This window comes from Bubalus kerabau, chromosome X (assembly GCF_029407905.1).
Source record: "Bubalus kerabau isolate K-KA32 ecotype Philippines breed swamp buffalo chromosome X, PCC_UOA_SB_1v2, whole genome shotgun sequence".
Classification (NCBI taxonomy): domain Eukaryota; kingdom Metazoa; phylum Chordata; class Mammalia; order Artiodactyla; family Bovidae; genus Bubalus; species Bubalus kerabau.
Window position 1 is genome coordinate 95,205,424 of NC_073647.1, and position 24,778 is coordinate 95,230,201.

At 42.6% G+C, this 24,778-nt stretch overlaps 1 protein-coding gene across 1 annotated transcript; it reads right to left on the reverse strand.

The window, feature by feature from the left end:
• Positions 1-959: 959 nt before the first annotated feature.
• DGAT2L6 (diacylglycerol O-acyltransferase 2 like 6) lies at positions 960-23,366 on the reverse strand. The gene is made up of 7 exons (XM_055565716.1): positions 22,913-23,366; positions 8,244-8,354; positions 7,646-7,716; positions 7,074-7,278; positions 5,492-5,666; positions 3,018-3,229; positions 960-2,578 (listed from the first exon to the last, which is right to left on the reverse strand). The coding sequence occupies exons 1-7, from the start codon at positions 23,001-23,003 to the stop codon at positions 2,424-2,426; spliced, it is 1,020 nt and encodes a 339-aa protein (XP_055421691.1). The 5' UTR covers positions 23,004-23,366; the 3' UTR covers positions 960-2,423.
• Between the last annotated feature and the right edge of the window lie 1,412 nt (positions 23,367-24,778).

Below are 24,778 nucleotides of genomic sequence, written 5' to 3' on the forward strand. Positions count from 1 at the left end.
CTGTCTGAGCCACCTGGGAAGCCCCAGCTACTGTGAAATGGAGATCGTGGCAATCTCGAGGGGTGTTAGCATTCAGAGACAGAGGCTGTGAAAATGATGGCATAGTCTCTGGTACATGGTAGTTTCTTTATTATTACTATTTTTTTGTTATTAGTACTATTATTACTATGCCACGTGGCTCATGGGATCTTATTTCCCCAACCAGGGATTGAAACTGGGCCCTTGGCAGTGAAAGGGCTGAGTACTAACCACTGGACCACCAAGGAATTCCTCTTAGTAGGTTCTTGACATAAAGTACACTCACAGCTGGTACGTGGTCTTGTAAGTACCCTCCTTCCTGACCCAGGGTGGTTATGTAGGATCGGGAGAGATGGGCTGCTCAGGTTCTCATGGTTCTACCCTGTGTCCTACACTGTGCAGCAGTTTTGATTCCATCCCGCCACCTTTCTTCCAGGTGCAGAATAAAATGGGCTTCCCAGGCAGTACAATAGTAAAGAATCCACCTGCCAATGCAGGAGATGTAAGCGACGCAGTTTCGATCCCTGGGTTGGAAAGATCCCCTGGAGAAGGAAATGGCAACCCACTCCAGTATTCTTGCCTGGAAAATCCCATGGACAGAGGAACCTGGTGGGCTACAGTCCATGGGGTCGCAAAGTGTCAGACATGACTGAGTGACTGAGAACATACACACACACACAAAAGGAAAAATGTTCTCCACAGAACAGCTTTCGGGTTAGGTTTCAGGGAATCCCAGTAGTGAACCATACACAGTAATTAAGAAATAATTATATCCAGTTTTATATATCTAGAGCTTTATTTTGTAGAAGAAACAGCATCAGATCAGATCAGTCGCTCAGTCGTGTCCGACTCTTTGCGACCCCATGAATCGCAGCACGCCAGGCCTCCCTGTCCATCATGAACTCCCGGAGTTCACTCAGACTCACGTCCATCGAGTCAGTGATGCCATCCAGCCATCTCATCCTCTGTCGTCCCCTTCTCCTCCTGCCCCCAATCCCTCCCAGCATCAGAGTCTTTTCCAATGAGTCAACTCTTCGCATCAGGTGGCCAAAGTACTGGAGTTTCAGCTTTATCATCATTCCTTCCAAAGAAATCCCAGGGCTGATCTCCTTCAGAATGGACTGGTTGGATCTCCTTGCAGTCCAAGGGACTCTCAAGAGTCTTCTCCAACACCACAGTTCAAAAGCATCAATTCTTCTGCGCTCAGCCTTCTTCACAGTCCAACTCTCACATCCATACATGACCACAGGAAAAACCATAACCTTGACTAGACGAACCTTTGTTGGCAAAGTAATGTCTCTGCTTTTGAATATGCTATCTAGGTTGGTCATAACTTTCCTTCCAAGGAGTAAGCATCTTTTAATGTCATGGCTGCAGTCACCATCTGTAGTGGTTTTGGAGCCCAGAAAAATAAAGTCTGACACTGTTTCCACTGTTTCCTAATTTTAAATTTTATTTTTATTATTTTTTTACCAAGTGGCACAGCACATAGGATCTTAGTTCCTTAACCAGGGATTGAACCCATGCCCCCTGCATTGGACGCATGGAGTCTTAACCACTGGACTCCCAGGGAAGTTCAAGAAATGGTATAATTTTTAATAAACTTTTTGCCAGTGTAGAACTGTATCACAGCTGAGGGAATCATGCCTGCTTGGATTAGGAAATCACAGCTCAGGTCACCGGTTTACCTTGTGGTAGCCCCTAAATTGTAAGGAAAGGGCCTAAAAGGAAACAAACCATCTCTGTTCTTAAGAAGGTTTCTCAGTGGATTGCCACAAAATATCATGGAGGACAAATGCAAGTTTCAGAAAAGTATGCTTCATATGATCCCATCATCCTTATTTTAACTAAAACAATGACAAAACTATTGGCATATAAATGTATATGTATGTGTTTAAAATTCATAGACAAATACAAAATAGCCAAACATAAAAATAGGAAACAAGATTGACAGTGATGGGAAAAAGTATTTATTGATGTAAATGAGATGGTTTTTAATTAATGAAAATAAAAATTAAAATCTTAAAAAAATGCCTCTAAGCCTCAACCTAAACAGTGATGGTGTGGTGTTATTAAGGCTCAGGAGGAAGGACATGGTATTCTTTGGCTTCTTATTCCTCTGATCAGAGTTGGTTGGAATTAGGAAGCCAAAATAACTGGCACACATAGAGACTCACAAGACTCTGTGTACTCACAAGAGACTGCTTGCTAAACTGGGTTGTTGCCCAGTCTTCCCCATAACTCTGGTTCCTTCCTCAGACTGGCTCATTAAGTACTTTCTGGCTTGGCTGGCCTCATCATTCAACCCCGAGTTCCTCCCCTCTTCCCAGATTCTCCTTTCCTTGTGGCCCTGCTTGGATCCCTCAATGCTTGGGGAGTTCAATAATGGGGAAATCCAACTCTTGTTAGACGATTGTCAGCTCCTGGGTCTCAGACAGACCATAGTGAACTTTGTGCTCATCAAACAGCTTCTGGAGGGCATTGATGTAGAGTGTATGGTACTTGTCCACTGTCTCCTCGTTTGGCTTCTTTATCCTGGGAATTGGCAGGGGCTCCCCAACTGTGGGGCAGGAGAAGAGACAAGCATCAAACCTTCCCCCTCAACTCAAATTACCATCTCTCAGTGGAAGTCGCATACTGAAACTCGGTATCTTGGTCCCCTCTACCTCCTTTATTCTTTCTCCCTGCTCCAACCCCACCCTGTCCCATGTTCTCCAAATACCTAATCTCATGCATGCTTAAGAGAATGAGAGTAAACTTAGGAGAGTGCTGAAGGCACGTGTGTGAATAATGATGCCCTCATGGCAGCAGCTGAACTCTGTCCCTCCTGTGAATGGCCACAACTCTTATCTTCGTAGTTGTCCTCCCTGCCCTACCCTCAACCACAACCACCAGAATTCCCATTGCCCATCCCAGCTGTGTGCCAGGCCCCCTGGGACTTGAGGGCTGGATGGGGGGCATCAAGGACCAGGGTGGTCCAAAGATGCTGGAAAGCTTACCAACTGTGGTAATGGGATGATTGAAAGGCAGGAATCCCCAGGATCCTCGAGTGAGGCCCCGGCCATGGAAGATACAGAAACTTAGTCCCAGGAGTTTTTTTAAGGTGTCCTGGAAGGCTTTTTGGAAGAACCTTTTCCACGTGCCCTCAGGGAAAGTCTCTTGATTGTGAACTTCATTCTGTCCAAAGGAATAGGAAGGGACAAGGTATGCTCTGCAAAGAGACAGGCAGAAGTGTGAGTTCTTCCAGGAAGCTCCCCACAGTGAAACCCTCTCCAAGGTAGGAAAGCTTTACCATGGCCCCATTATAGGACAAGAGTCCAAGCACCCAACATCTCCAGCCGTGTGTATTATCCTTGCTATGCTCCACATCCCTCCAACTGAACATTTTGAGGGGAGTTGCTGTACTTTGTCCTGTGATGGGAGGAAATGAATCACTAATCTCAGGAAATCTAATTGCCTAAATTGTACACATCCAGAGGATCTTCCTAAACTGTGTGTCTGGACATGTCACTCCTCTCTTGAAAACTCTTCCCAGAGCTCCTCACTTTGTACCAGGCACTTAGCGTGGCCTACACGCTCCAGCCTTGCCTACCTGGCTAGCTTCTTCTCTCCCCAGCCCTTTGTCACAGTCTGCTTAGCCATACTAAGTGTGCTAAGTTCACACTCATCTATGCGTCTTTGTACATCCCACTCCCTCTGCCAAAAATGCCTTCCCCCTGACTTCACCTGGCTTACTCTATTTCACCCTTCACTACTCAGCTCCAGTTTCATCCCCTTGAGTCACCTCCAGTTCTTTGACTGCTTCCAACTTCTCCCACCCCCAACCCCTGCATCTAATGCTTGCTTCTTTCCTATATTAACACTACCCCAACTCTGTACCCCTTCCTGGCTGACTCCCAGTAGACAGCAAGCCATTTGAAAATGTCTTATTCATCTCTGAACTCCTAGGGCCTGGCATAGTGCCTGACATATTGTCATAGGCCCTTGCTGAATACCTGAGTTCTTTCTCCCCTTTGGTTGGACTGGCAACTCCTACTAATATTTCAATTCACAATTCAGATGTCACCCACTTATGAAACTTCTACTTTGGGTGAAAGGCTTCCCATCAGTTGGTGCTCTCATAGTGCTTTGTACATATGTCCATCATCACACATCTTTCATTCAGTAAATATTTATTGAGTTCCTTCTGTGTGCCAGTGTGCTGTTTTCAAGCCCTCGGGATACATAAGTGAACACAGTGGATTAAAAAGATAATCTCTGTCATCATGGAACTTATCTTTTGTTAAGGGAAGACAGACAATAAATAATAATAATGAACAAATAAAAAGCCATATATGTAAAGAAATAAAACTGATGACATATGAGAAGATAATACGTACAATGGGAAAAAACAGAGCAGCGTGATCAAGATAGACCTTATTGAGAATAGACATTTGAGCAAAGACCTGAAGGAGGTAAAAGAATGAGCCAAATATCTATTTGGAGGAATAATGTCCCAGGCAGGGGAAACAGCTAGGGCAAAGACCCTAAGGGAGGAGCATGTGGCTTGTTTGAGGAAGAGCAAGGAACAGCTCTAACGGAGGGAGCAAGGGGGATGGCAGTGGGTGAACAGATCAAAGACGTGGCTAAGGACCAGAACATTTAGGGTCTTGCAGGCCCTTTAAAGACTTTGGTTTTGCTCAGAGTGAAATGGGAGCCGTCAGAGCACTTGGAGTAGTGACATGATCTCATCTGACTCATGGTGGATAGGATCGTGATGGCCACAGTTGAGAACAGACTCTGGAATGTGAGGGAGGCAAGGATAGAAGCAGGGAGAGCTCTTAGGAGACTTGCAATAATCCAGGGGAGAGACGATGGGGTGGAAAACCAGGGGGTGATAGTTGAGATGGTAAGGGGTTGACTTCTGGATATATTATGTAATTATACATGACTATGTCTGTTTTCCATTGGACCATGAGACCTTTAAGGCAAGGACCAAGTCTTATTTATTTTTACATCCTCAATGCTTAGTACTATGCCTGACACACAATAGCTGTTCAATAACTGCCTTCTACTTTTCAAACCAGATTATGCTCTGTTTGGAGGCTGTATCCATATCTTCTGCATCTTTGCAAAGCCCACAGCATCAAGTCCAGTGCCTTCCTTGCCCTGGGTAGTTTCTCTGGGCTGTACAGTGCATGGGGTGATATAGTCTAAAGTCCCACTTCTCCAGACCCCCAGCCTACCAGGTAATGTGCAGAAGATAAAGGTCTTTGACTGTTCTTTCTCCAACTTCAAGTTTTAACAGAACCCATCAGAATGTGTCTGGAGGCCCAAACACCCTTAAGGCACAGTGTAAGGGAGTAGAAAGAAGCAATGAGGGTGAAGAGGGAGCCCCTTCTAACACATTTCCAAGAGAAGGCACCATTTTGGAGAGGTGCTACAGAGTACCTAGGATGCCCTGACGATAGGGCACTAGAACCTGGGGACCCACCCTGTCTCCAGTGCCACCTTCACAAAACCTTTACGCTGTTTAAGGAGGACAGTGGTGGCTCCTGGGTGGCACAAGAGGGCTTCAGCACCTCCACCCACCATAATAACCACAGCATTGCCTGAGCCTTTCTGGGTCAGCAAATACTTCAAGGCCAACTCACTCACTGGGCACACACCTGCAAAACCAAAGAGGCAAATGACATACAGATATGGTGCTTGAGGAGGGGTAAGGTGTTCCTTGGGGCTCTTCCTGCTCGAAACAGTTCTTCTGTCTCCTGGCTGTGATTGTTTCCAATCTTCTGTCTTTGACCTGCCCTCCATATCTTGGGTTAGTCCTAGCCTGAGGTCGGTCCTTAGGGCCAGCTGCTTGCCTTGGGGCTCTGCGCTACTTCAGTGGGAGCTACATTGAGTTCTTCTGCCTGCTTTCTCTTAGCTCTGTAGCTTGTAAGCCCATCCTTTCTTCTCTACCCCGGGAACCATAGTGGTCTCCCACTCTCGCCAGGCTGATGTCACTTGAGACTCTAGAGTTCTCTTTCCTGAGGGTAATCAGGAATGGCCACCACCAAACTGCTTCCTCCTTAGAGTAACCTGGTAAAAGTAAGCCATTCCCTGGGGTTTCTAGAGAGTAGGCAGACCCAGGATCCCGTCCAAGCCAAACTGGCATGTAGATGAACCGTGGAATGAGGACGACATCCTGTTGCTCAACAACAGTCACAGAGTCTTTCCTCACCTCTGCTTCCCATCTCTGCCCTGTGCTTACTTTCTGTTCTCTCCTGGGATGGCAGACATTGGCTCCAGGCCACAGTCCTTAAGATCCAGATTCATGCCAACCTGAGAGGTGAGCAGAATTATCCCCTGGGACTCCAGTGGTCCTGCTTGGCCCCTCCAGATATAAATGTATCTTTTATGTTTGGCTTCTGTTGTTTTCTGGTGTCCAGAGGATGGGTATTCACCCAGAGGGAAGGACATTTGGCACAGTACCCTGGCTTGAAGCCTGGCATGGGGAAGTTGACCTGGATTCTGATGGATACCTATCCTTTTATCCCTTGATATCTTATACAAATTCGAAGGGGTTCTCAGGAAATGAAGGTCATGGGCCAGGAGAGTACCGGCTAGTGTGAAAGTCTCAAAAATGTCTTTGAGTTGCTCCTGGATGAGACCTGCTACATAAATGACTGCCCAAAAGAAGCCAATTGACATCCCCGAAACAGTCTGGCAAAGTATATCTGAGCTGTTCCATTCATGCCTGATTTTCCCTACATTTGGTTTTGATATTTGACTTTTGCCTTTTCCTTTCCACTTTGGCTTTGATCCTGAACCCCAGGCTTCTGCTTCCTTCTCTGAAAGGATTTTTGGCAATTCTTATGAATGCCTATAACTTACCCTCCTACCTAATCAAACCCTGCCTCCCAGATTAAACCTGAGGCTCGGCCACATATTCCTGTCACTGGCCCAGTGTGCTCGGGACTCATTTTCTACTAAGTGTTCTTCCAGCAGGGAGTGAGTACTGGACTGACTGTCAAGGCTTATTAAAGTTGGAGCCCCAAGGTAGGTCAGAGAATGGAATGATCTCTTATACTCACCCATTGACATCACATATTCTCGCACAATTGGGATCCAGAAGATCCCTTCCAAGGTCGCTACATAAGGAGTGATGCCTGGGAAAATCCGAGCAAAGCCAGTGGTCTCAGTGGCAAAGTTGATGAAGGTACCATAAGGGAGTACACCATGGGGGTGGCTGGCAATGATATAGTTGTGTCTGGGAGAGAGGTCATGAGTCTTCACCAGCTGTTAGTGGGAGATTGAGTCAGAGCAGTAGATAGAAGGAGAGAGGACATGTGGACTCAGAGGCCAGCAGGGCGCCTGTGTTTCCCTTGAGGAGCCCCTAATCCCTATTCACTGGGATATTGTCACTCTCATAGAATTGCCAGGGGTTATGATACTCGGTGAGGCTGACCTGAGTTTGCCACTGTGAGGCAAGGTGCTATTCATTCATTTCCCCACCTGCCCATCCATCTTGGGACCATACTCTGTATTATGCCTCTGGGCTTTGACCTCCACTGTTAGCCACAAAAGCCTTTGAAAATATGGGGCTGAGTGGGGAGGGAGAATCTGGGCAACAGGGACTGAGGCCCTTCAGAGGAAGGGTCGTTACCTTTACTGGGAAGTAATTTTGGAAATATTTCCAGATTGTCCAGTTTCGTACCCAAGCTGAACGTCTACCACCTGCAAGTACAGAGGGAAGGGAAGAGCGGGTGAGGTCTTGCCAATCCCTCTACTTCTTCTGGAGGTGGAGGGATCTTCCTAATGTCCTCAGGTCACAGGAGGGGGCTCCTTTTCACATTTCCATGTTTCTTGGGCATAGAGCTATAAGGTCTATCCCTGAATCCAATCCCCAAGAAGACACAGGCAGCCCCTGCTCTTCTGGAGCCTCCAGAAAGGTGAGAGAGAAATAGCATGAGGCTGGGAGCACCCGCTCAGAAACCAGCCTCTTAATTCTTCCTGGGCAGCCTGGCTGAGCCCTCTGTTCCTGCTGAGCTTTGCACCCCTGTCTCTCTTCTCTTCCCTCTCTCCTTTGCCCTTCCTCCTCTCTCCCTCATTTCCACTCCCTGCCCTCCTTTCCCTTTCCCCTTCTTTCTTCTCCTCACCTCTTCTCCCCCTGCCTCTCTCACTCTTCCCTTCCACCCTCACTCCCTCCCTGTGGTTCCCTCCTTGGCACAGACAGGGATCACTGCTCTTCCCCTGTTTCTTACCTTGACTGTGGGTGTTCCAGTCATAGGCGAGCCAGGCTAAGGCGAGCACAGACACCATCCAGAACTTAGTGAACACCAGAAAGTAGGGTATAAGGATAATAGGAATAGCTCCTGAGGGGACACAAGGGGTTCATGCCCTTTAGTTCCCTTCAAGTTTAATACACATCTCATTACCCCAGTCTCTGCTCTGTGGTGAGGAAGCAGGTCAAGGCCAGTGTGAGACTGTTCTTTCCTCATCCCCCCGACCCCCCATCTCCCTCTTAGCTCTGCTGCGGTCCAGGATGACAGCTGAGTCCCTGAATCTGGGCCCCCTTGATGGCTGTGATCTTAACTGAGAAAATGGCAGAACCATGGCATTCTCAGAGTAGGTCCTCACCTGGGGTCAAAGGACAGCACTGCTTGGCAACTGAAAGGAACAGTATCTTGTGCCAATGGCTGACATCCCCATTCTGAGACCTCAGGAAGTCCTCAACCCTCCTTCCTTTGTCAAACTGCTCTGTCAGCACATGCCAGTGGAGAGGGCTGCCTGCACTGTACAGGCTGTTTGACGCTGAGAGGAAAATACATATTAGAAACTGCTTTTCTGTGTTCAATTTCATCCCATTCAAAATGGGTCAAAAGTTCAGAAGGGGGAAAAATCATCTCTGTTAGCAAAGGGTCACAGCAGACTGTGAAATGTGAATGTGATACATCTTACAGCTGTGGGAGTTGAATTCCATTTTAAAATCTGCATCCATGAGACAGAGAGGCTCGTACCCATATTGTGAATTTTAAAAATTTCGGCTAAAGGAATAACTTCGTTGACCAGATAACCATATCACAGTAGATAAAAAGTTTCAGAGAAGGGAAAGAAACTCAAGAGTTACCAAACAGCAGATATGTCTCTTGCATCTTGGACTCTGATGGAAATAACAGTAAAAAGATGGAATGGGCATTTAAAAAAAAAAAAGATCTGGCTGAGATGGCTGTTGTAAGCATGCTAATTAAATAAGAAATAGTAGGGGGAAGAATTTTATGGGAAGCTTGCCATGGATAAAAATCCTGCGACCTCTGACTCTAAGAAAAGATGAGAGTAAATTTGCTGGGTAAGCCTCAGAAGAAAACTCAGATAAAATTAAATATGAATCATTATTAATTAAAGGGAGCCTAAGTATATAATTTCTTTTATATCTTACTTCTAATAAATTTAGTTTGTATCACCAGCAATTAGAAGAGTGCTTTGCATGCAGTAAGTATTCAACAAATACCTATAGATTGACTGAAAGATGAGGAAATGTTTTCTCATTTCAATATTAGGTAAACTTAAATGATTAGTGTTTAGTCAGCATTTGTGTTGTTTAAATCCAATGTTATTTTGAAAGTATAGATGGGTTAATTTCATGCCTTATATCTAATCATTTTCAGTAATCCCTCAGTCCTAAAAGTAGTCTACTGAACTGGTCTATTCCAGTTGAGCTATTTCAAATCCTAAAAGATGATGCTGTGAAAGTGTTGCGCTCAATATGCCAGCAAATTTGGAAAATTCAGCAGTGGCCACAGGACTGGAACAGGACTAGAGTTTTCATTCCCATCCCAAAGAAAGGCAATGCCAAAGAATGCTCAAACTATCACACAATTGCACTCATCTCACATGCTAGTAAAGTAATGCTCAAAATTCTCCAAGCCAGGCTTCAACAGTCTGTGAACTGTGAACTTCCAGATGTTCAAGCTGGATTTAGAAAAGGCAGAGGAATCAGAGATCAAATTGCCAACATCCGTTGGATCATCGAAAAAGCAAGAGAGTTCTAGAAAAGCATCTACTTCTGCTTGATTGATTATGCCAAAGCCTTTGACTGTGTAGATCACAACAAACTGTGGAAAATTCTTAAAAAGATGGGACTACCAGACCACCTGACCTGCCTCTTGAGAAATCTGTATGCAGGTCAGGAAGCAACAGTTAGAACTGGACATGGAACAACAGACTGGTTCCAAATAGGAAAAGGAGTACGTCAAGGCTGTATATTGTCACCATGCTTATTGAACTTCTATACAGAGTACATCATGAGAAATGCTGGGCTGAATGAAGCACAAGCTGGAATCAAGATTGCCAGGAGAAATATCAATAACCTTAGATATGCAGATGACACCACACTTATGGCAGAAAGTGAAGACCTAAAGAGCCTCTTGATGAAAGTGAAAGAGGAGAGTGAAAAAGTTGGCTTAAAACTCAACATTCAGAAAACTAAGATCATGGAATCCAGTCCCATCACTTCATGGCAAATAGATGGGGAAATAGTGGAAACAGTGACAGACTTTATTTTGGGGGCTCCAAAATCATTGCAGATGGTGACTGCAGCCATGAAATTAAAAGACACTTGCTCCTTGGGAGAAAAGTTATGACCAACCTAGACAGCATATTAAAAAGCAGAGACATTACTTTGCCAACATAGGTCCATCTAGTCAAAGCTCTGGTTTTTCCAGTAGTCATGTATGGATGTGAGAGTTGGACTATAAAGAAAGCTGAGTGCTGAAGAATTGATGCTTTTGAACTGTGGTGTTGGAGAAGACTCTTGAGAGTTCCTTGGACAGCAAGGAGTTCCAACCAGTCCATCTTCAAGGAAATCAATTGGAAGGACTGATGCTGAAGCTGAAACTCCAATACTTTAGCCACCTGATATGAAGAACTGACTCATTTGAAAAGACCCTGATGCTGGGAAAGATTGAAGGCAAGAGGAGAAGTGGACGACAGAGGATGAGATGGTTGGATGGCATCACAGACTCAATGGACATGAGTTTGAGTAAACTCTGGGAGTTGGTGATAGATAGGGAAGCCTGGCATACTGCAGTCTGTGGGGTCGCAAAGAGTTAGACACGACTGAGCTACTGAACTGAACTGAGAGCCATATCTCAATAAACATCACTCCCCTTGTGAAATCTGTTAGAACTGCAGATGTGGCACCTCAGAGGACCAGAAGTGTCCTTTGAGGGCAATCTTGCCAGACCCAACTTGTTTGAGTATCATCGGTGTCACTTATGGTGACAAAAGGGAGATTTAAAGAGATAGGAGAAACACAGGCCAAACATGGAAGGGTTTGACTTTGTGAAACAAGGAGTTCCGTGAAAGAAAGCAAGGGTGTCTGAGGCAAGAATGAAGGACTCATTTGTGCATGTGTATGAGTGGCGCTATCTTAGACATTATGGCCTTGACACAAAGAGATGCTTCCAACATCTTGTCCATGTTCAAGTGAGTAGTTTTGGAGTGGATTATCAAGGAGGAAGTTCACATAAGGCTGGCTCTTAATTTAGTTTGTACTGAAGATGGCTAAACCATTCTAATAGATATGTAGCATGGTATCTCATCATCGTTTTTATTTCATTTCCCTTATACCTAATCATGCTTAACAGTTTTTTATGTGTTCACCTGTCTTTTGTATATCCTTTTTGGTGCAGTATCTGTTAAAACATTTGGCTCATTTTTAAACGGGGTTCTTTGTTTTTTTGTGTGTGAGTTTCTTTATACAATCTGGATACAATTTCTTTTGTTTGGATACAAGTCTTTTATCAGATATGTGATTTGCAAACATTTTCTCCAGTTTGTGTTTATCTTAAAAAAATTTTTTTTTTGGCCATGCAGCAAGGCTTGTGGGATCTTAGTTCCCAGACCAGGGATTGAACTCAGGCCCTCAGTGAAGCACAGAGTCCTAAGCACTGGAATGCCAGGAAATTTCCTGTGTTTATCTTTTTATTCTCTTAACAGAGTCTTTCTTAGAGCAAAAACTTTTAATTTTGATGAAGTCCAATTTATCATTTTTTTTCTTTTACAGATTGTGCTTTTGATATTAAATCTAAGAACTCTTTAGTTAACCTCAGGTCATGAAGGTTTTCTCTTACATTTTTACTGCAAGTTTTATGTTTTACTGTTTAGATCTGTGATCCATTTTGAGTTAATATTATAATAAAGTGTGAGATTTTGGTCAAGATCCATTTACTACATATGGATAACCAATTGTCCCAACATTGTTTGTTGAAAATACTATCCTTCCTCCGTTGAATTGCTTTTGCTTGTTTGTCAAATATCAATTGGCCATATTTGTGCAGGGCTGTCTGGACTCTATTCTGTTCCATTGATCCATGTGCTTATCTCTTCACAAATACATCACTGTCTTGATTACTATAGTTTTCCACTAAGTCTAAAAACCAGATAGTGTGATCCTCTAACTATTCTTTTTTCAAAATGGTTTTAGATATTGTAGTTCTTTTGTTTTTCTATATAAATTTTACAATCATCTTGTCGATGTTTATAAAAACACCTGATGAGGCTTTTCAAATTAAACTTTTTATTTTGAAAAAGACTTAAATAGAAAATTTGCAAGAATATTTTAATAAAATCCCACATAAACTTCACCTAGATCTTTTTATTGTTAACATTTTGCATTTGACTTATTCCTAAATATAAGTATATAAATATATGTTTGTATTTGTAGTCCATTGCAGAGATTACAATGCTTTGCTCCTAAGTAACTGTGTATTTTCTAAAAATTAAGGCAGTCACAGTGCCATTATCAAATTTGGGATATTTAGTATTTAGGAAAAACTGTTATCAAATGCACTCTGTTGGGATTTTTATTTGAGCTGTGTTACATTTATAGATCGGTTTTGGGAAGAACTGACATCTTTGACGGAGAAGGCAGTGGCACCCCACTCCAGTACTCTTGCCTGGAAAATCCCATGGACGGAGGAGCCTGGAAGGCTCCAGTCCATGGGGTGTCGAAGAGTCGGACACAACTGAGTGACTTCACTTTCACTTTTCACTTTCATGCATTGGAGAAGGAAATGGCAACCCACTCCAGTGTTCTTGCCTGGAGAATCCCAGGGACGGGGTAGCCTGGTGGGCCGCCGTCTATGGGGTCACACAGAGTCAGACACAACTGAAGTGACTTAGCAGCAGCAGCAGACATCTTTGAGTTTTCCAATCCATGAACACAGTATGTCTCCATTTAGGTCTTTAATTTTATTACCATGTTATAGTTTTCAGCCTACAGATACTGTACAGGTTTTATTAAATATATTCATAAATATTTTATTTTTGGAGGCATTTAAATGGTATTGTTTTTAAAATTTTATTTTCAATCGTTCTCTGCTAGTATATAGAAACGTGGTTGACTTTTATGTGAGATCTTGTGACCTGGGACTTTGTTAACCTCATTTGTTAGTTCTTAGAGGGATATTTTTTAGTATATTTTTAAAATACATTTAGAAATATGTAATCTAATGGGATTTTCTACACAGATGATCATGTCATCTGTTAATTAGTACAGTTTATTTCTTACTTTCAATCTGTATGCTTTTCTTTCTTTTTCTTCTTGCTTTATTGCTAGGACTTTTAGTATGATGTTGAATACAAATGGTGAGTGTGGACATCCTTGCTTTGCTCCCCATCTTAGGGAGAAAGCTTTCACTTTTTCATCATTAAGTAGCTGTAGGTTTTATATATATATATATATATATATATATATATATATATATATATATAGATGCTCTTTATCAAGTTGAAAAAGTTGCCTTCTATTCCTAGTTTGCTGAGAGATTTTGTCATGGATTAAAGTTTGTCAAGTGCCTTCTCTTTTTCTTTTTTACTTAAATCCAAGATAGCAAATTTTATTAAGAAAAATTTTTTTTTCAAATGCTTTTTCTACAACAATTGATATGATTGTGTATTTTTCTCCCTTAGGTGGTTAATATGGTTAATATTGTTTTTCAAATATTTACATTTGCATTCCTGGAATAAAGCCTACTTGGTCATGGTATATTACTCTTTGTAATATATTGCTGGATTTGATTTGCTAGTATTTTGTTGAGGATTTTTGCATCTATATTCATGAGGGATATTGGTCTGTAGTTTTCTTTTTTGTATTGTTTTGTCTGGTTTTGGCATCAGGGTCTGGCCTCATAGATGAGTTGTTAGGTGTTCCTCCCTCTTCTATTTTCTGGAAAAGATGATGTAGAATTTGTGATATATCATCTTTAAAATGTTTGGAAGAATATGCCGCTGAAACCATCTGGGTCTGCAGATTTCTGGTTTGGAAGTTTACAACGTTCCAAAATTAAAATTTAATTTAATTAGTAGTTGTAGGTTACCTATTTCATTTTGGGTGAGTTTTGGTTGTTTGTAGTTTTCAAAGAAGTCATCAAATATAATTGTTAACTTATTTATTTATTTTTTCAGTTTCAGAATTTTTCACTTTGAAGCTTCATTGTTAGGTACGTAGACATTTAGGATAGTTATGTCTTCTTGGTGAATTGACCCTTTTACCATCTACTTTACCTTGGTTGTGACTTTAAAAAGATAAACATGTAGGGCCTCAAATTACTAATGATTACTAGCTTTGGTTAAAGATGATACCAGTATGAATCTAAGTGGGTCCTTTCTTCAAATCATCTCTGATTCACCTTTCTTACTAACTTTCCCATATAGTAATAGCAACATTTATTGTATACTCATCGTGTTAAACTAAGTATTGTACATGCGTATTTTATTTAATCTTAAAAAGACCCCATTAGGACAATAAGTATTCTCATTTTGTGGACGAGGGACCCAGGTTCAGAGAGGTTCAATAACTACTTAAGGTCACACAGCTAGCTGGTGGGTGAGCCAGAGTTGAGAACTCACACTCTTCCTCCAGAGCTCTCCCAAAGGCCTCCATCTGAACACTAAGACCAGGAGACTGTACTCTTAACTACTGAGCTCGAATCATTGCTTTCCTTTAGTCAATTATTAATTTCTGTCAGTTCTGTCCTTCAAACGTCTTTCAAATTATTCTGTTCCATACGTCCATGCTACCACCGGTCCAAGTTACCACTCTCTCTTTCTAAGCCAACTGCCAATGTCTTCTAATAGGTTCCCTGCGTCCATTTGAGTCATGATGCAACCAGAAGGCTAAATGCAGATCTCTGTCCTTCTACAGCATATAACCAAGAGCATGGCTGGCTTGTCAAAGAGACATTTCTGCAGCTCAGTGATTACTTAATGGATCAAAAGTGATGATAAATATGAGAACTGATGGGGTTGGTGGTAATTTAAGAATTCAATACCTCACACGGCTTCTGGTGACTCTTAGGATCAAGTCCAGTCTTGTAACCTTGGTTCTGAAGGTCCTCCGTGATGGAGCGCCTGGCCACCCCCTTGCGCTCTGCATGCCACCATACTGTTCTACTGTAGATTTCTTCTACCTATTCTGTTCTCCAGCCTCTAGGCTTCTGTGAATGTTGTCCCTTTTGCCTGGAAGACTCTTCCTTCAGCTTTTTGCCTGGCTAGTTCTTATTCATATTTCAGGCCTCAGGATAAACGTCAGTTTCAACATTTTGGAGATATCTTCAACTTCTCTCCCTTTTCAAAAAAAAAGAGAAAATCTCTCCCATTCATCCTTCTGCCTCTATCTCCATTGCTACTGCCATGGTCCAGAACTTGATCTCCTCTGGTCTAGACTGCAGTCTTTTGTCTATTCTTGCCTGCTGATCTCTTCCCCTTACTCTGTTTTCCATGCTGCTGCCAGATTTATTTTTAACTAAGCACAGTTGTAGTGTTGTTTGCCTCCTATGAAACCTTCAGTACTGTCCCACTGCTAACAGGATAAAGTCTGAACATGTTAGTCAGGCATTTAAGGCCCTCCATGGACCGGCCCCACTCACCTTCCTAGCCTCATCTCTCAGCACCAGCACTCATACCCCATATGATCTAGCGTGTGGTCCCCAAACCACTGTAGGGACATGGGGTGATCTGAAGTGGTTCATAGATGGAAAGTTATTTTAATATGTACTGAATCAAAGTGAGTTCCTGGTAGTGGTATAAAGTTTCCTATTAAAATATATTAATTTAGGTTATAGGAGTGAGTCAGTTGGGGGAAAATGTTAAGTAATAATAGTATAGGTGGTACTTAGCTGTGGAAAGAACCAGAAGGTGGGATGCAAATGACTGAAGAATGGGAAACCGAGGTTCAACCACCTTAGTCTACTCTCCATTCCCTCAACCCACCATGAAATTTCACATGTCCATGCCTTTGGTGATGCTGTTCCTGGTTTCGTTTGCTGTTTGTGTGGTTAGCAACTTACCACACAGTAGGCCCTCTGCCTACTACACAGTAAGCTTCTTGAAAACAGCCTTTAGCAACGTGCCAAGCACAGGGAGATGACTCACGATAAATATATTTGTAACATTCAATTGAAGTGCACGGAAGTTTGGTTTCAACATTCTCCTAGTAGCAAGCAAATGTTAACTGGGAGAGAAACCAACAGTGCCCTTGTTCTAAATTAGGAAAGGAGCTTCTGATGTTCCAGGGTGTGCATGAGTGTGTAAGGTTATGGAAGCCTGTCATTTCCAGAATAAAATGAAAACTAAGATTCTTAATCAGTTGGCTCAAAGCCTTCAGAAATCCAAGAACATGACTGGTTTGTCAATTGTGGCTTTACAATTACTATACTGGATCTGTATAAGAACCAACAGGAGTGAAAAAGATAACTTGATTCAACACACATAGACTGAGCACACATCATGTGAAATCCCTGTGCTGGAGGATGAAGAATATGGAAGTGATGAAAATAATGTGAGTATGGTCACTGATGCCTTGTATGGAGCATTTATTGTCAACAAGCACTCTGTTTAGCACCTAATGTGCATTATTTCATTTAATACTCTCACGACCCTGAGAAGTAGATAATTTTATTATCTCCATTTTACATATGAAGAAACTGGGGCTCGGAGAGGTCATGTATCTTCAATCCATGATTTGGGAGAAAAAATAGGTAGCATTTGTTGAGTCTTTAAGAACCAAAAACTATTTTAAGCACTTTAAATATACTTAATTAATTTTAAGTCATATTAAAACATAAAAATAAAGTTCCTGCCTTCCAGAAATTCATAGTCTAGAGGGGAAGATTGATACCATAAATAACGGATATATCCTAGAGGGTGAGAATGATACAGTCAGGGTTCAAATGTCATTATATGGGAACCATTCTTTACTACAACCTAGAAAGGTTTATGGGCAACCTAGAAAGGTTTCTTGCAGAAGGTGAGACTTAAATTGAATCTTGGAGGAAAAGTAGGATTTTGACAGATGGATTAGTGGCAAAAGGGCCTTCCACAAGCAAGGAAGAGCTCCAACAAAGGCCTAGATATGGAAGAGTTCAAGGTCTGTGAGTAACATCATAACTTGCAAAAGTACAGGGAGTATGAGAAACCATGGAATAGCAGATGATGCTGGGAAAGAAGCAGAGGAGCTCAGGTCTGATGCTTAAGGGAATGAGAACCCAGATTCTCATCAGAGGAAGAGCATGATCATATTTGTACATCAGAAAGATTGTTTGAAATGACTGTGGGAGCAGAAGAAACTGAGGGAGGGAGGTCAGCTAAGAGCTGCAGTGTCTTAGATGAGAGATAGTGAGAACCTGAAATAGGCTACTATTTCTGAAATCAATTTGAAAGATACTATGGAGGCAGAATTTTCAGGGTTTGGCAGTTGAGTGGATGCAGGGGAGTGAAGAAGAGGTAGTAAGGAGTGATGCCTTGAAAGGGCCTGTTTAAATGCTGGGAAGGTATCAAAATTTCTATTTGCCTCATTTTCTAGGATCTGGTTACTCATTATTCTTCTTGAAGGCGCAATGAAATCAGAGTCTAGAGTGCCTGTCTCAGAAGTGGTAGTCACTCTTCTGCTGATCAAATTGATATATGGCAGAAACCAATACATTATAAAGCAATTATCCTTCCATTAAAAATAAATACATTTTAAAATGACCAATAAACACATAAAAACATTAAAAAATGTCTTATGAGGTGGAGTAGTTGGGCTCCAAGTAATGTCAATTCCTATAACCCCCCAAAATAAAATGAACACCTGTTGAGGGTTTTCTTTGATTATCAGAGTGGTCTTGGGAGCTCTGTTCTACAGTGGTGGGGGGTGAATGACTTACTTGCACAAGGTCACATAATAAGTAAATGGCAGACTTGGTCTGTTTGACTCCCAAGACTATGTTCTCTTTTTTGTAGTATCAGCAACCAGAGAAAGGAGGCAAGCCCATGAAAAAAAGGATTTCCAGGAGAGGGAGAAAAGAACAAGAGGTAGACTTGTTTTACTGAGGAGAGGTCTTTACTGAGGAGAAGAAATGTGGAAGAATCAACTATGTCAAGCCTGGTCTTGCAAGAAATATAATATTGACAAGGCATGACTCCTGTTTTCATGAAGCCTATTGGGTAGAGGAGACAAAGGGTGTAAAGGCTGCTACTCAACCAATTTTTACAAAGTGCAGAGATTTTCAGAGACAATGTAGTCTCAGGTTACCAGGAAAGGGTTGCAGAGAAGGTATGACTTGAACAATATCTCAAAGAAGGAATTGTCCATAGATAGTCCAGGAAGGGTGATCAGGAAATTTTTTAAGTGGAGGAAACAGAGCAAAAGAAAAGGAATGGAGAGTAAGTATCCTTCCCATTTGTTCTGTGAATAAGATACCTGAAATACAAGCTTCAAGTAGGGGGATGAGCTGGCAGAGAGGTAAAACCAGAGAGTGGAGGAGGTCCTCGAATGCCCCGGATGGCACATTTTTACTTCATCAAGTAGGCAAGGGAAAATCAGTGACTATTTTTGAGCAGTAGAGGGCTATAATCAAAGACGCATTTGAAGGACTCTTCTGGATGTAAGCAGTGGAATATATTGGAGAGGGTGGAGAGTAGAGGGCCAGGAAAGAGGATATTGCAATAGTTTAGATAGCTGGTGATACAAGCCCAGAAAAAGAGAGACAGATGGAGAGCCATCCTTTAACTGGAAGCTGGGCCTCAGAGAGGCTCTCAGGAGCATTGCTGAGTTCCAAAGGTCATGAACATTTGTATTCCCCCAAACCATCTTTCCATTCCTCTCTTCTCACTTCTTTCCTCCTTCTTGTCCCTCTGCCTTTTCTCTTTCTCTCTTCCCTACTTTCTCCCCCAGCCCACTTCCAGTAGTGCTCAGTAATCAGTCATGATTCTGACCATCATTCAGGAAGGAGGAGAAGTGCTAAGAACAACTCTGAGCAAGACAGAACGAATGAAGGGAAGAGTGAGAAAGAGAAGACAGAAGGGAATTAGGAAGGAAGAAGGGAAGGAGGAAGGAAGGACACTTTTTTGTATGGAGCGTTTATTGTGAACCAGGCTTGAGAGGATGGGGATATGGAGGCTTAGAAGGGCTACAGTACCTGTCTAAATTCACACAGCTAGTTGTTAACCAAGTTTGACAAACTGCAGAACCCATGTCCTGTTCACTGTGTCACATTGCTGCCCTTTCCTGCCTTCCCTGATCCTGTTAACCTTGTGTGATATTTTCTAGTGGCTTCATTGTGTCTGTTCATTGCACTTAACACAGTCAATCTTACAATGTAATGATTCACTTATGTGTTCAGCACTGACACCTGGAATGGTAGAATGGTGGAATGAATGATTCTTTTCTCTTTGTTAACAGATAGAAGGAGCCTATACTGGACTCATTCTTGTAGTGTCACAAGGACAGCCAAAATCTTATACTTTGTAATTGCTCTGTAACTGTTGGACAGATTTGACTGTCTTAGGCCTCTCTGTGGGTATCATACACTGTTGCATGTTTTAGCTACCTCGATAACCTCCAAGATCCAGGATTTGTGTTGTAATTTCTAGCATAATCACTAGAAGAAGGGAAACAGGATGTATAGTAACCTAGACTAACAGAAGGCAAGTGGAATGATAATCAGTCTAAAAGAAGTCAAGACAAATGGCCAATGAGTACACGAAAAAATGCTGAAGTTCACTAGTCATTATGGAAATACAAATCAAAACCACAATGAGATATCATCTCATTTCATTAGGATGGCTACTAAAAAAAATAGACAATAAAGTAATGTTGGTGAGGATGCAGAAAAATTGAAACTCATGCACACTGTGAGTGAAAATGTAAAATGATGTAGCTGCTATGGAAAACAGTATGACAATTGCACAACAATTTAAAAATGGAATTACCATATGACCCAACAATTCTACTTCTTGGTATATAGCCAAAAGAATTGAAAGCAGGCTCTCAAGGAGATATTTGAACGCCCATGTTCATAGACAGAGAAGGCAATGGCACCCCACTCCAGTACTCTTGCCTGGAAAATCCCATGGATGGAGGAGCCTGGTGGGCTGCAGTCCATGGGGTCGCTAGAGTCAGACACGACTGAGCGACTTCACTTTCACTTTTCACTTTTATGCATTGGAGAAGGAAATGGCAACCCACTCCAGTGTTCTTGCCTGGAGAATCCCAGGGACGGGGGAGCCTGCTGGGCTGCCGTCTACGGGGTCGCACAGAGTCGGACACGACTGAAGTGACGTAGCAGCAGCAGCAGCAGTTCATAGAGCATTATTCACAATAGCCAGGAGGTAGAAAAAATCAGAGTCCATTAATGGATAATGAATAAACAAAAAATGGTATATACATATAATACAATATTATTCAGCCTTAAAAAGGGAGGAGATTCTGTCACAACATAGATGAATCTTGAAAACATTGTGTTAAGTGAAAGAAGGGAATCACAAAAGGACAAATAGTACATGATTCCACTCATATGAAGTGGGACAGAGAGTTTTTCACTCAAGACACATAGGTGTGATAGCTCTTCTAGATGGCTGGAAGCTGGTGAGATTGGAGGAGGGGGGTGTTACCAGGAGGCTAGTCCTTATTGTCTGGATCTTCATATATTCAGTGCTGAACATACCCTTTATTCTAGCTCATGTCCTTTGAGAGGGGAAAAGGAAGAAAGAGAAAAAATACTCAAGAAATATGATTTTCTGGGAGAAAAATGAGAACATGATATTGAGAAGCTCTCTCCAGAAGAGCCAGAACAATCTAGGCACTTGTGTTCGAATACCGTACAGAGGTTTCCCAGGGTGGGACTGACCCCACACCTAAAAGGCTCAGCTCATACAGCTCTTCTCTGAACCTCTTTTCCTTGCTCTCTCTGCCCATCTTTGCCTACTCTTTCTGGGGTCCAGATTTGAAATGACAGATGCCACCATGATGTTAAGTCTCTTAGGACATTCTGTTGACCCCCACTTTCCTACCTAAGGGCTGGAACTTGTTAAGGGGTCTTTTTGAGGAAGTTAAACATAGATGCAAAGGACAGCAACAATAAAAAATGAAACACTAGAAACAAATAAATTTATAGAAAAATCACTTCCTTCTCTTAATGCAACTACAGTCAAGTTATTGATAGGCTAAGGGCTTAGCATGATTTGGTTTCAATAAGGCTCACTAAGTCTTCATCTTTGGGGGGCCATGGACTCCTTTGTTAGTCTGGAGAGGCCTATAGATCACTTTTCTGAATATTATTTTTAAATGCACAAAATAAAATACACAAATCTTCCCACCCTCTCTCAAAACTAATACAATTATGTAAAGTTTAAAAAATAAAATTAAATTAAAATAAAATAAAATAAAATACACAGACTCACAAAGGAAACTCATCATAGTAAAACACAGTTATCAAAATATTGAAAAAATGTGGTACAGTAACATGAATTCTTGATTTATGCAGTAGATAACCACACCTAATGGTAGTTCCAATAACTATTGGGATTCGGAAGTGGTAACAAGCATAAATGAACTTTTGAGATGCCTGCAACAACCGGCATGTGAAATTTAAATCTCTGTGATGTCTGTTACTGATAAACTGTGGTTTGCTGCCTACATTCATCTATTCAATATGAAGTTAGTGAAAATAAAGAGGTAATTTTTTCCTTCCAAATTCAACATTGTCCCTCCCCGTCTCATTCTAGGTCTACGTGCATGCTAAGTCGCTTTAGCCGTGTCCGGCTCTTTGTGACTCCGTGGACTTTAGCCTGCCAGGTTCCTCTGTCCATGGGATTCTCCAGGCAAGAATACTGGAGTGGTTGCCATTTCCTTCTCCAGGGGATCTTCCTGACCCAGGGATCGAACCCTTGTCTCTTAACTCTCCTGCATTGGCAGGAGGGTTCTTGACCACTAGTGTGACCTGGAAGGCACTAGTGTCTATGGGTCTCTAAGAACCTCTGCTCTACGGGACATATATCCTCCTACAGATTGGACTGGGCAGCCTCCTATCCTGTCCCATCCTTCAGGATGAAATTTCTCCATGTCCAGTTTCCAAACTCAGCCCTATAATCAGCTGCCCACAAAGACCTGGTTTCTGACTGGGAAAAACTTGGAATTCTCAGCCCATTTGCCCAGCACGGATGACTCTGACCTTTTGAGTCCGTTGAAGAACTGGCCCTTTCCCAAAATTCCATCTAATGAGTCACTCAGGCAGCCTCCAGCTTTTCCATAATTCTCTCATCATAATAAAGAAAATCACCTTACATCTGCCCAGCACCAATTCTGCCCCTGTCCCCAAATAAGACTCTTTTCAGCTAGTTCACAGAGGGGCAGTCCTGAGAGAAGGCCGGGGTGGACTTTAAACCAGAACAACTGCAGCTTCACTCCTGGCCTTCGTGTTCCTCGGTTGGGAGGAAAGAGATCTAGTGAACTCAACAATGGCCATCTCTCTGAGTGGAGAGGCACAGTCCTTCCCAGAGAGAGGGGACCGACCGAATGATCTCTTTAGAACCCTCCCAATCATCTGGAGATTCCTGCTCTCTTTCTTCATCTATTCTCTGTGGTCTCCAAGCCCTGGGGTTCACTCACCTAAAAAAACGTAGACTGGCATCCACTGCAAAACAGAGAGTGTCTGGAGGATTTCCTGAAGATTCAGCTGGGAGAGGAAAGCCATGGCCATAGTGCTGTTCTGTTGTGGCAAGAAGCCCAAACAGAAGGCCAGTGCCTCTAAAGCTGAGCTGATTATAGGTGCTTTGCTTTAATCTCATTACTGAGTCCTTTTATCTGCTGGAGGTTTTAGTCTTGACCTAACCTTTTCTCCAGTCTTCCCTGTTCTCTGCCCCACCCCAACATCCTACACACACATTCATCTCCCTATCATGCATCCTTTCCCTACGGGTGCTCAATTGCCTTGCCTTGGGGTGGTTCTAGCTCTGTGTGTGTGGGAGGGGGTCCCCGATAAATTAGTGCAGGAAAAGGGAATGGCTTAGGCCTCAAATGGGATCTCTGAAAAGGAGTCTGCTACTTTCCCCTGCTTAAGGAAAAGCATCTGGTGATCACACTTGTTTCTGCCCTGGTGGATGTTCTTTGACACTGCCTGGCTTCTGCTGAGAGCTACCTAGTTGACTAGAGCCTTTTTCTGAGTGGATATCTAGGCTTCTCAGATTCCTCCTTGCGCCTCTGTTCCCAGGGTCTCTGTACCAGTGATCAGTGGGAGAAACACTGCACAGAGTGAAGACCTGGCTTCCAGTCCAGGTTCCACCAAGTTCCTCCCAGGACACTAGGGGGAATCATGCCATCTCTCTGTTGTTGGAAGGCAACCCAGCAGTTAAGGGCATGGACTTTAGAGCCAGATTGTTGGCGTTCAGGTCTCAGCTCTTCCACTTACAAGTTGGCGAACCTCTGTGCTTGTTTCCCCACTTGTAAAATGGGGATAATAATAGTACCTACTTCATCAGGTTGTTCTGAGGATTGAGTGAGTGAATGTAAAGCGCTTGGCACATGGCCTGGCACACGGTAAGTACTATTATGTTTCCTGTTATTATTCTTCTCATTAAATTAATGTCTATTAAATATCTATTATGTTTAAGGCTAAAGGGGTTAGTTCTGTGCACTAGCCTTTGCAGAATTAAAGATTATCTCTAGATCCCAGACCTGTGGATCATTTTTTTGGTAACTTAAGTGATTATTGTTTGCCAGGTGCTGTTCTATGTGTTGAGGATTCAGTGTGGAAGAAGATGGGCATCATTCCTGCCTTTATTGAACTCACAGTCTAGTGGAGGAAACATATTAAAAAATCATGAAACTGTCTATACACTTGAATTTGTGATAAGTGTCCTACTGGAAAAGGCCAGTAATTCTCAACAGGAGGCTTTGAATGTAGGCTCTCAAAAATATCTTTGAATGTAATCAAAAAGGTTGCTAGGAATACCAAATACAAAGATAGTATCAAGTGTCCTACTAGTGCAAGGAAATGTTAATTCCTTAGCCTTGTCCAGAAAGGTTAGTGGAACTGTGTCTCCTTCCCCATATCCCACTCTGGTTTGGGGTCCTCGATTAGACTGACTAATATCAGTCTTCAGGGTTGGGCTTAGGGAATGTCTCTGATGCACTGTGGGATGCAGTGCCTTTCCCAATGTACTCTCTATGGCCATGTACCCCAATGTACCCTCTATACCCCCCACCTCTTTCTCATTCTTTTTTCCCTCTCTGTCTAGCTGAGGTTCTCAAGCTGCTTCTTGGGGCTATTAATACTTGGCCACATACAGAGTGAGATGTGTTAGAGCACATCTGCTCAGAATTTGTAGGGGAGGAGGGAGCGAGGTACAACGCGGACCTGGGCTGTTCTGGGGGAAAGCACAGATGTGGGGAAGGTGAGAGCAACCTGTATAGATGAGTTCCCAGTGTTGGCAGATAAGGCTGCTTACAAATCAGGTCTCTACCCTGCTTTACTTT